The sequence below is a fragment of the Halichoeres trimaculatus genome, unplaced genomic scaffold, assembly GCF_033239565.1.
Source record: "Halichoeres trimaculatus isolate MK-OKI-2021-1 unplaced genomic scaffold, fHalTri1.1 fHalTri1_scaffold_6, whole genome shotgun sequence".
In the NCBI taxonomy this organism is placed as follows: Eukaryota; Metazoa; Chordata; class Actinopteri; order Labriformes; family Labridae; genus Halichoeres; species Halichoeres trimaculatus.
This window is the reverse complement of record NW_027437184.1, coordinates 37,926,127-37,938,924: the sequence shown is the minus strand read 5'-3', so window position 1 is coordinate 37,938,924 and position 12,798 is coordinate 37,926,127. Positions and strand designations below refer to the sequence as shown.

The following is a 12,798-nucleotide window of genomic DNA, read 5'->3' as shown; positions in this document are numbered from 1 at the left end:
CCCCTGGAGGTTGTTTCTTGTGAGGAGTTTTCCCTTTCTCCTCTACAGAGGTTGGGTGTCTCACTCCTGCACTGGCTCCAGCTCCACCTGCAACTCACCACAGCAATCACCAGCAGCTCCTAAGCCCAGCTCTGAGACTGTTCAAGAGTATTCCCAACTCACCTGTGGTACTAAGGCCGACTCCCTAAAGTCTTCTCAAATGTTTTTGCAAGTTTGTGAGCTTCTAGCTTCTGTGATTTTACCCATAGTTGCTGTCCCCAGCCTTCACCTCAAGCCTCACCCCTCCTACCCACATCTCTCTCTCACTCCCCGGACCCTGGATTCCTCCCCTTCACCTTCCTCACCTTGAGTTCCTCTGCTTCATCTGCCTCCAGTATCTGCTTTTGGGTCCAAGAAAACAACCGGGCCTGTGTTCACAAAGCATCCTCAGGATAAAAGTGACGTTAGTGACGTTATTCTTGGAAAAAATCTTATAACACCTTGAATTTTAAGATTTTTCTTTGTTAATCTTTGTTAAGCTTTGTGTTATTCCTCCTCTTCTTTCTCTTTTTCCTCCCTGTGTTCGTGTCTCTGGCCTCAGTATTCTCACCTGTACCTGGGTAGCCTTTACCTTCCCAGAAGATCATGGTAACGTCTTTTATTTATTTATTTATTAATTTGTTTCACCACAGTATTACCTACTTCCTTTTGGACTTCATCATTAATCCTAGTTCCCCAGTTCCAGTTTTTAAATGAAATTTTAATTTCCCTAGCTTGGCCCTTCATCAGTAAGCTTAGGACCTTCTCACCTGTCCAACTATTTTCATGAGTTTTAAGTGAACCTGACACATTTGAACTCTGGGACTTAACATGTTTCAAACACAACTTTAATTTTATATTGGTAATTGGTTTACAGAAGTCCTGTGGGTCATGGTGATGTGAAGGATTTATTTTCAGTCACAGGTGAAATCACTCTGTGGCTTCATGTGCTGGAGCCAAAAGAAAAGATGAGTCATTTGAAAAAGGCTCTTTGATTCTCTGGAGGTTGTTAACTTTTGTGGCATGGCACCTTAAGAGCAGTGCTTCTTGCTTCATTTCCCACAGCCCTGGTTAGAAGAGATTGGAGAATTTAAGAGATACAAGAGAAAGCTGACTGAGGGGACTAAGAATGAAGGATCATTTCAGCACCACGGACAGCACCCTGGGTTATTAGTGGATGGAGGAGTTTGGTCTCTGATCAGTCAGTGGTTATAGGCCTGTGATGGGCCAGAAAAAAGAATAATGGGTCTGAGAGAAAAGCCTTGTACGTAAATAACCCCTTCCCCATTTGATACCAATACATGGGTCAGCATCCTTCTAGACCCCCCCTGTATCACAGTCAGCACAAAAAGATCTCTAATCCTAAATCCCAGCAAACAAATAGGCTAACATAATTAATTTCCTCAAGAAAGCTGACCATGTTTATGTGGTAATGTCATATTGTATAACTGTCATGACTCTAAAGATAATGATAGATGGACTCCTATCTACTCTGCCACCTCCAGAGCTGCACCAAAACTTTCCACATTATGGACAATGTAGATTCTCAAATGTTCAACTGCTGTCTGACTGTGGTTCACCTGTTCTTTGGTTTTGTTAGTCACTGAACGATCAGCTGTGAAACGAGTTCTTACCATAGGTCGTACACTTGCATAGCGATGTTGGCTGTGATCCCTGAATCAGTGACTGGCTGTGTAGTTTGGTAGTTTATTTAGCCAACTCTTTTACTCCAGCTAGCACAGCTAACTGGCTTATCAACACGCTTAACTCTCTTTATCCATGGCCTTCACAGTCACGTATGTATCACCCTATTGTAGAGCATGAGCAGCTGAACGTCTGATGTATAACTCCTCCTGGGACTGACCTGCCAAATGACTGCTTAAGTAACACATAATCTGAGGTTATTACCTGGCTTTCTTACTGATCTGATGACAGTGTTTGCTTCATTCTGACTGGTCAAAACCCCTTTCATTAACATGAGCAACACCACAGACAGACAGATCACATGTCATGTCAAATCAATCAAAGAAAAGGGTTCAGAGAGTTTAACTTCTGTTTGTTGACACCATAGAACAGGGGCAGCAGTGACCACATGAGGTGTCTATGAGGCATGTTCTGAATAAAGTATAAGTCACCATGGAGCTCCTTCAAGAAAAATAGTTGCCTTTCTTCATGAATCAAAAACACCACATAAAAAAATATAAAAAATAAAAAATGAAAAAGTTCAATCTTTGAATGAACTTTAACCTTGTCTGAAGTAACTGGAAAGAAAAATATAAAAAAAAAAAAAAAAAAAAAAAAAGCCATCATTTGTACAAAGTTTACCAGCTGTGATTTTGAATCAAATGCTAAAATGTGTTAATTCAAACTAAACTGATGAGAAAGATATTTACAAAAATCTCAGATATGTGATACCTCTGTCTGTCAAATGTTGGGGCAGGCTAGCATATCTCCCACCCTCATTATTGTGGAAATCACAAGGGGTCACTAACATGAACCCGATCAGACAGTCTCATGACATATTATGACCACTACTTATATGTTTGTTAACCAGGGAGGTCTTAATAACAAGTAGCTCCTCACATAACTCAGAACCCTTGAAGTAGCCCTCAGTCTCAAATTGGGTTGTGACCCCTGTTATAGACTTCAAGGGGATATTACACTGTTAGCTTTTGTTAGCATCAATGGTAAATAATGTGGCTCGTTTCTGTTAGCATGCTAATTCAGCAGGCTAAACAACATGGGTGTTTTTTGTAATGGATTCTGTCCATCAATCCTAGTGATGGCAGCTGAGCAGCTGAGACAAAATATAGCTTAATTACAGAAATGTTAACAATGAGCAGCAGTGATGATAGCAGCAGGGTTCAAAGGTGCAACTTTAATGTTATTTTTGCCTTTTTGCGCCATTTGTCTTTTTTTTTTTTTTTTTTTAAGGTGTATCAAGAGGAAAGACATGAAGAAAAGCTGTGTCTCTGGTCAGTAACCGGGCAATATATGGTTTGCAGGTATTTATGGGATATATAATCCCGACAGGGGGGATGAGAGTCTTCCATTTCATTTGTAGGTCTTATAACACCATGTCAGTGTTCAAAATATCTGCTAACCAGCCCTGGCATGAAAGCATCTAATTAAACTCAAACCCAAGAAAAGTAATACAACATGAGCAGAACGTTTCAAAATTAATCTGAGACAAATTCCCTCATACTTGTTAGGTTTTAAAAACTCTGTTTGAAGGCATACAAGTTAATTTTGATTTCTATATTTTAAAATTTGATTATTATTCGACTTTTATTTCACCAGGAATATTCCCTTTGAGATGCAAGATCTTCTCTACAAGGAAGTCCTGGCCAAGACAGCAGCAGAAAAAAAATGTTTCATACACAGGACATAGATGGAAACAACAGACAACAAGAAATAAACATTACATCCAAATACAACTTAGCAATGTTCAGCAGTCAAACAAGCGCACAGTCTCATCAGATGATCGTTCATCCCAGTTTTAAAACAGTCCAACTTAACATGATTGCCCTGTTTTAGATGGCCTTGTAGCTCAGACCAAGATGAAGGAACAAAAGCACTAGAAGAACCAAAAGACAGAGCGAGACCGAGGAACCACAAACAGAATCAAACTGTTTGACCAAAGGTTACAGCCAGCGACAACTTCAGGAGTCAGTAAAGAGCACAAATGAGACAGCAGATTGTTAAGCATGGCCTTGTAAAGAAAGATATGCCAGTGCTTTATTCTTCTGTTGTGTAGACAGACCTACTTTGTCATGTCCGTGTTGTGTGCAAAATCCTAAACCCGAGACAAAGGGCAATGCAGCATGGGAAACTGAGTCCAGCATTTTTAGAGAGCCTGATGTAGCATGCATATGGAGGATGTCACCACAGTCAACAGATTTTTGTTGTTGTTTTGTTTTTTCCAGCTTCCCCCTCAGGTTTCCTTGGTTGAGCTCTGGATGTGATGGCTAAAGGAAATGCTTTCATCCAGGAGAAAACACAGGTATTTCAAAATATGGACCTTCTCAGCCCACTCATTTTGAGTAAAAGTCTGACATTTATCTTCCACAGTCATTTTAGATCCAGAGAAGTACATTGCTTCAGTTCTATCAGCTTTTAGAACCAGCCTGAGGTTACTAAGATTTCTTTGTATAGCATTAAAAGCCACTCACAGATGGTTAACTGCACTCAAAAACAGAAGATCCTGAGGCGTAAAGGATGGTGTCATCCGCATTGAAATGGAACTTTGCCTCCATGATGCTTTCATTTATTCATGCCAATCACAATAAAGAAGAGGGCCTAATTTGGACCCTTGCAGAACCCCATTTTTTATTCTCAAAAAAAAGTGGAAGACAGGCTTGCCACTCTAACACGTCACTTCCTACTGCTCATCACTGAAAAGTTCTTTTATTTTTAGAGAAAACTCTGTTTTAGAGAGCCTCTGCAGAAGAAGAGAGAGATTTCATGGTCTCAAAAAGATCCAAGAAAGTGATTTAACATCAGCAATAAAGTTGGCATATCCTCCACGCACCTCCTGCAACAGATGCTTAAAAATATAAAGCATTTCAAAATGAAGACCTGCACCTTTTCCAGGATTCTTTCACACAGGTCAGTCACATGAAGACCAAATACTCAGTTACACACACACACACACACACACACACACACACACACACACACACACACATATATATATATATATATATATATATATATATATATATATATGTGTGTGTGTGAATAAAAATGCAAACATGTTTTGGCACTGTTACATGCTTAAATGTTTGCTTGTATTACTTCAAACCTCTAATGGAATAAGAATGAAACCTGGTTTCGCGGCCCCTGGCAGCTTCATGGCTGTATGTGTCTGGAAAGCTCCTCACTGTACAGATACCCTCTGCATTGAGCTTGTCATTCAAATGGCCTCCACAACATTTACATCCAGCCTATTATCCTAATTAATTAGGCCAATAACAACAGGGTCATTTTATTTTCCTGTGAACAATTACGTTGGAATGATGATATGGGAACACGAAATGATGGGTAACAAGTGAGGCGAGAAATTCACAAGGGGGTCACACAAAGTCACGGAGGAGGTGTAAGAGACCAGAGCGTGAGGAGGAGTGGCACAGAGAGAAACAGAGGGAAGGAAGGTGAGGAAGAGGAAGCAGCAGTTGATGAGCTGATTAACAGACAAAGCAGCTACCTGAGGGGGAGATGAGCGTCCAGCTGATCGACGGCTCCGGTTTACCACTGGCCTGGCACATCAGGGTGACGTTGGCGCCCTCATTCACGATAATATCTCTTGACAGATTGACAATCTTCGGCGGAACTGTGAAAGAAAATGAAAAATGTGTAAATAGATTAAGAGGGTGGGAGAAAAAAGAGGAACTCTGGCTCAAAAACACTCACATGGAAACAGCTGTTCAGGTGGTCTTTTTATTCTACAGTTTTCAGAAATATACCCTGACCTGCGTTTTTTATCCCTTAAGTAAGAAAATCTCAGGGTCAAAGACTCTGCTCTGCAAGGACATAAATCAGCAGGGGGTGTCTATCTGCCCAATTTTGAATGGTATTCATGGTGGTTGGCCTACATCCACAAATAGTCTGGGCTAACTCAGGGGCCATTTAAACAATGGTTTTAGGGTGAAACACAAAAGTTTTGTTGCATTTCAGCCTCACGTTTACACAGAAATGGCGTTTCAACCGACCTAGAATGCAAACTTTTGAAAACAGTCTCCAGAGTGGGATTTTTCTGAAACGCTGCTGACACCGTTGCTGTGTAAACAGTAAGTCTGAGTTTTCAGTGGAAACGCTGATGTCACACTCCACTTTGCACAAGCACATACAACAGGCCAACAGTACCCTTGCTAGGATTGTCATGAACTGCCAGGTTGTGCTTGTGCTGACCAATCTGCTGTATCTGCTGACTGTCTTTTAACAGAATGTGCATCTGTTGCTCCACTTTTGAACTTTGTATTCACCAATACACCGGACGACCAGCCCAAAAGTGGTTTCTGGACAAGAAAGTTATAGCGCCAACTATAGGCCTGGCATGCGTACTACAGCATTTTCAGCCCCTCATTGTTTCTGTGTAAACGCAGATTTTCTTTACTGCATTTTAGCGTTTTCAGATGAAACGTTGTTGTGTAAACGGGGCCCTAATATCAAGAATATCATGATACCCAATTGAAGAACAATAAATCCTTTTAAGTTGAATAACTTGATTTTTTCTAATATCGCCCATTAAACTGTGAAAAATGGTTTTGGACCAATTATCTCACATATGTTTACTGTTTGCTGTAAAATCCATCAATTAGCAAACATTCCAGACGATTTGTACCATCAATGACCAGTTTTCCTTTTTTTTGCTTCAAATAAACAAAGAATGAAACAAAACAAACTATTGTAAACTATTACAAACCCACAGTGAGAGGACAGAGGCATTCATAAGCTTTAAGATGTCACAGAGAGTCATAGTCTCCATGAATTCCAGAGTGCCTACACCCTACAAGGCACTTTATTCTTTTTTATTTCATTTTATTACAGCTGTGTGCAGCAATGCATCCCCATGGTGTATCAGAAGGCACGGATCTAGAAATTCATCCCCTTTATCTGTTATTTGGTTTAAAAAGCAGACACCATGGTATTGTTACAAACCTAAATGAAAAACCAAGGCCTCATATAAACCTCTGCTGCTGGTTAACCTGTGGAAGACCGACATTAATTTCGCTTCAGATCTGCATTGGTCTACGTTTTGGTTAAATTCATCCCATCAACCATCACCTAAAGCATTATAAACATATGCAAAGGTCCTGTCTTACTCCTCCAAACTATGTCATATAAAACTCAGAGACAATCAACACTTTGACTTTTGTCAATGTGTGACTTTGAGAATGATCTCTAACACCTTATCTAATGTACTTGGCAGAACAGTATCTCACTCACGGTGTCTGCTGCTGTCTAATGACACCTCCTCCCTAGCGCTAGCAATTAATGAAAATCAACTTTTTAATTCTTTTTTTTTTTTTTTTGCTGGTTTGACAGCTGCTTCAAAAATGACAGCCTGTTAATGGAAACAACCACGTGCACTGTAAGTGAGGGAATGGCTCTGTTCCTACAGAGATATCGCCCAGCTGGAACTTTCCACAACAAGGTTGCACTTCACTCAAATACAAAACATTAATTGTCTGACACAGCTGCTCCAAAACACATGTGCCTTGCTATAATTGTAAGTGCTTCCAGGAGTCGAGCCACAAATAACAGTGCTTGATTTATTAGCTATTCTGATACACATCATACGGAATTGTGGTGTCCATTAGCTTTTATAAATATATGTGGTATCGCTTTATATTAAGGTCCTGTAATAAGCATTATAAGACTTGTAGCATTGTAAGTACTTATAAGATGATTATTCACATTATTATTTGTTTATAAGACTATATAACTGCTTAATAAGTGTTTAATAAGGTCATTGTAAGGGTTAGGCGTGAGGCCCCACAGGTTAGGTTTAGGCATGGGGCCCCGTATGGTTAGGTTTAGGGGAAGGGCTAGGGTAGGGCTCATGAGAGACAAAAGCAGAAGACAAAAAAAAAACAACAGGGTTAGGGTTAGGGTTAGGTTCCATATACCTTATAGATTAAGTTGTCTTGTATTAACTATTACAATGACCTTATTAAACACTTAATAAGCAGTTATATAGTCTTATAAACAAATAATGATGTTAATAAGCATCTTATAAGTACTTAAAAAGGTCTTATTAATGCTTATTAGGGTTAGGGTTAGGGTTAGGGTTAGGGTTCAATCCCCAGTGTTATCACAAAGTCAGCTCGTCTACCGTCTTCAGACTACGACTTCGAATTTGACGGTTGTCCTAACTGGTTTGAGACTGAGTACACGGGCGAGGAGCTCCATGAAAGAAGGATGCAGAGGGAGAGAGACGGAGAGCTGGCTCTAGAACAACAAACAGGAGCACGTCCACGACTCAATGCAAACTGGTGGTGCGCTTGTGGACAGTGTTCGCCTATGGCAACAGAAGAGGAGCATGTTTGTCATAATGATGGATAGCGATAGATGAAAAAATATAGCCGAAATGAGCGATTTTGCAGAGATTATGTCTCGCGCTGAAGCTCCCTTGCCGTGGCCCCCTCTAAGTGCGGCTAAAATCAGCTGGAGTTAAATAACTTCTGAAGGACTCCGAGCTGCACGATGTTTGTCTGAGTGAGTATATGAGCATGCACACACCTATAAATAAGGTCCAGGTGTCAAAAAACTGGAGTTGCCCTTTAATGAAATAGTGGAATTAACATTGTGGCCATGCCAATTCAGCAAAGAACAGGTGTTGATTTTACCACTTTTAAATGACATTTGTTTGTAAATAACAACAATTTAAAGTGTAAAACTCGCAGGTTCTTCTGGAAAGTTGTTTACATTTTAACCACATTTTTTATAACTTCCCCATGGCAACCACAGCGGCTGTTTTTTTTTGTTTTTTTTTTAAATGAATGAATTAATTTATTTTTTTCTGTAAAAGCAACATTTTTTTTCACTTTCACTTTCAATTTAACTTGTGTCAGGTAATGTGCTTCACATGAAAGCCAGAAAAGAGAGTCAGAGATGTTCCTGAACCTGATCCTGAGGTCAGATTCTACATGAAGCATTATCAATCCTATTTTCTCATTTGAAATGATTAACTAATAGATTGTAGGAATACTTCAGTTACCCCCCCAAAAATAAATACAAATAAATAAATAAATACAAATAAATAAATAAATAAATAAATAGATACATAAATAAATAAATTACAAAAAAATGATAATAAAAAATAATAATAAAAAAATATGTGCTTCCGTTAACGATCAAATTATTTCTAACCTGATGCATGAGCGTGCCATCCATGACCTGACAAACATAAAAGTGATGAGATTTGTAAAAGCAGCTCTGTCAATATGTGTTTTATATCAAATGCCCTGAGGGGAATTTTAAGGCTTTCACGGACTGCACCTTTAGTGTGCTGCTCACGTGTGGAGGAGCTGATGGAGAGGCAGCTACAGAGTTTCAGGAACATGTTCCTCTGGGCAAAGGTTTGCAGCACTAGCTGTGTTTTGGCATTCTGCTGCACACTTCAACATTTTCATGCACTGTTAGACGTGAAGAATCAGTTATTAGTGTTTGTAATGTGAAGAGGTGGAATTATTCACGATTAAGCAACGCAGTTATCTGGCTACGGAAAGTGCCAAACATTCATTTATGAGACAATCCTTGCTCCTTTTTTCCCTCTGACTCAGAAAAAAAACAGCTCTTATTGAATAATGCAGACACTTCACCCAAACACCCAGAGATAGGAACAAACCAGAATTAGTTTTAAAGCGTGTAAACTCAATATTATCTTCCGCAGCATGCAAATCAATAAAGGGAAATTATGTTTATGAAAATGGAGTCAGTGTCATATTTAATTCACTCTGCTTTGTGAAAGCAGTTTTTAATCCCTGTGGAAAATAAAGCTTTTTGTTACAGAGCTTTGCTTTAAACAAACACAGACAGTGATGCATGTTCATTCAAGTGATAGTCAAATCCACGCAAATGGCTGGAATCTGTGAAGCTCAGAGACTCACTGACGCTCCTGCAGAGAGAGCGACAAACTGAAGTTTCTCCTTCACCACAGGGTCATGTGGGTTTGTCACAATGCTTCTGACAGCATGACTATTGTCCATACAAGTAAATGATTTTACACTTAACAACAAAGCCAGGAGTGGGAGTCACTGTCTGCTTCACCTCTGTCTTTGCTGAGGGAAAACTTCCTCATGTCAATCACAGTTGGCTGCTTTCCAAATTAAACTAGTATCATCTAACCTATTGTGAATGTGACTAATCTGTGTTTCAACTGCTGACTGAGATCATATGGTTATTGGAAAAGTGACCACCCAGGCTGTTGACTGGGTAAAGCCTGACTTCTTTTTAAGACACACGTCTTTTTCAGTCCTGTAACAAGTCCAGAAATAAAGCCAATTCAGAAGTCCACAAAAACCAAGAGGCTCAAAGCATTTTCTCATGTGTCATGTCTCTTCATGTTGATAAATTCCACACTTTAAGATCAATCTTATATTTTATTTGTCCTGTCTTGTTTTATTTTGTAGAAATGTCTGTCATCTTGTGTCAGAAAGCTTCACTTCCTGCTCTGATGTGTCCCCCCTTGAAAGTGTCGTTCCTTCCTGTATTGTTTACAAGAGTGCCTCAAACTACTTTTACACTCTGTGTATACATACACTCTAAAAACTATAACTATGCTCTACTCAGTTTAAATGTGCGGAGTGGCTGTCTGTGTGTGTCAGATGGCATGGACTCACTGTCTGTGCCTAACATGACACAGACTGTCTGTCTATTCATCACATGACACAGACTGTCTGTCTATTCATCACATGACACAGACTGGCTGTCTATGCCTCATATGGCATGGACCATGTACCTACTGGTCTCAACACTTATATGTTAATAAACAAAATGTGTTGATGGGCTATGCTATGTTTGCTAATTTTAAAATGAAGTGGAAAAAAATTACAACCTGAGTTTTGTTTTTTCTCATTCATGCTCTGGAGCACAGACAGCCTGTCCCTGCCATTTGAAGCACAGACATACCATCCATGCCACGAGGAGCACGGACAGCTTGCGCCCACCACACAATGTCTAAATGTACAGCAGGGTGTGATAACCGCTATGTTCCTTACTCACTGTTACAAAATGCTATCACAATATCAGCAACAACAGTTGCTCACCTGACATTTCAATTATATTCATTTCTTTTTTATTTATTTATTTAATATTTTACTTTATTTTTTGAGTGATTTGAACTTAGGGTTACTGATGCATAGACCGGAACTTTTAATCATATCAACTCAACATAGTTGTTAAGATCTGCTTAAATTTTCAAACTCAATCACTTCATTGATAAGACAAATCTAAACGATCCACAGCTTAAGTATGTCTACCTTACATACTTTATATACTTGATAACGATTGGTCAAACTCTAAATAATTTCTATTAAAGCTGAAACCCAAGAGTCCAGCAAATCCATAAAGTTCATGATTTCCACTCTTCCTGTTGAGAATGTCATAAAAATGCTCTGACATCGTGAATTGGTGCATGGTGACGGAGAGAGGCTGCAGAGGTCCTTTGTTATGTCCCACCTGTTGATGCATTGACTGAGGAGGTGTATAATATTACACAGGACTCTTCTCATTCTACAATAAGTCTGTTTTTGGTCATTAAAAAAAGACATAACAAGCTCCACTCACACACAGATCTCCTTTCTGTCAAAAGAATTTGACCGAGCTTGAGTCATGTCATTCCTGAAAGCAGCTGCTGATGGTGTTTTCAAAAGATCTGAGACAAACAGGAAGGAAGGCACTATAGATGGTATGTTGCTGTGTGAAGAGACAGCTGTAGGTCACTGAACCTTGAGTTAAGGGACTAAAGAAGTCCTTCAGGGACATGGTCTGTATGGTTAATGGTTATAGGTAAATAGACTGTGTTTATCTTGACCTTTCTCCGGTATTCAGACCACTCAAAGCGATTCAGACTGTTAATCACATTTACTAATAAATACTACATGTATATACTGAGGGCAGAGGCTGCTATGGAAAAATGGAAAGCTGCATCAGTATGAAATAAAGCATTCACACAGTGAAGGCACAGTGATGGGGTTTAATGTGTTGCTGAAGGACACTTGGTCGTCTGGATAGAAGGACCCGAGACCAAAGCCTAAACCTTCCAATAGAGAGAAAACCAAACTGACCGAGCCTGATCACTGTCTTGTTTTCTTAGCCATACTTCCAGGGGGGGAGAAACTACTCTCTTGTCTCTGGGTTCATAGTTTTAGTATGCATCTGAGCCAGAAAAAAAAGCCTTTTCTGAAGCATTACACAAATACAGCCCAGCACTGTGGAAGCAGGAAAAAAAACAACATCCATTTCAGTGATAAACTTTGTAGAACGGGAGTGCAAAGAGCATTGTGTCGAACAAGCAAAGCACGGATCTGTAATGAAAAGCACTTTGTTCCAAAAGTATTATAAACTCCACAGAGAGTGCTGCTCCAAGGTGAACAGAGGAGGTTACAGTCTGACGTGGAGAACAGCTTTTGTTTTTAAAGACCACTCAAAGGAATACCTGAGTTGCTCTAATAATAGGATCAGAGAGAAGTAGAAATCCAGAAAAAAAGGACAGCCGATGTGGATTAAGTCCACTCTACATCTTAGAAATGTGAGGTGGCTGAAAACATAATTGTAAAACTTTAATCTTTAAATACTTAACCACAGTACACAGTATGACAGTACTCTTCTATTCTCAGATAACCTCGGCCCTTTTTTGCATATTTTGTTTCTGTTTATCATTAACGAGACCAGTGCTAACCACTTTGAGGTTGTTCCAGTTGTTATACACATCAGAGACACCTTTCTTTTGTCTGGTGTGGGTTGATAGGCCAACAAGAGATCCAGAGAACTTGGACCCACGATCTAATCTCTGACCAAAATGTTCATGACGAATGGCAACACGAGAGGGTCATGACTGTGTACCTACTAATCTGCTTTTATATGTGTGCTCATGTTTGGTTTTAAACTGATTTTACATGTCTTTCTCTGCAAATTTACCATCACATTATTTCACTGAATTGATTAACTTTTATTAAAAAGTTTTTCATCATTTGATGGGGATACTCCGATGAAGCATCTTTGAAATATAAGCTTCTATCTATTGCCATAAAGAGAAACAAATGGATTAATAAT

The 12,798-nt window shown here is 39.4% G+C and overlaps 1 protein-coding gene across 3 annotated transcripts in view; it reads right to left on the bottom strand.

The window, feature by feature from the left end:
• Positions 1-12,798, bottom strand: part of ntm (neurotrimin) — a 657,985-nt gene that overhangs the window by 28,941 nt on the left and 616,246 nt on the right. For all 3 annotated transcript variants that reach the window (XM_074672947.1, XM_074672948.1, XM_074672946.1), the window contains one exon: positions 5,225-5,350. In XM_074672947.1, coding sequence (XP_074529048.1) covers positions 5,225-5,350 — 126 coding nt within the window. The remainder of the gene's footprint in view (positions 1-5,224; positions 5,351-12,798) is intronic.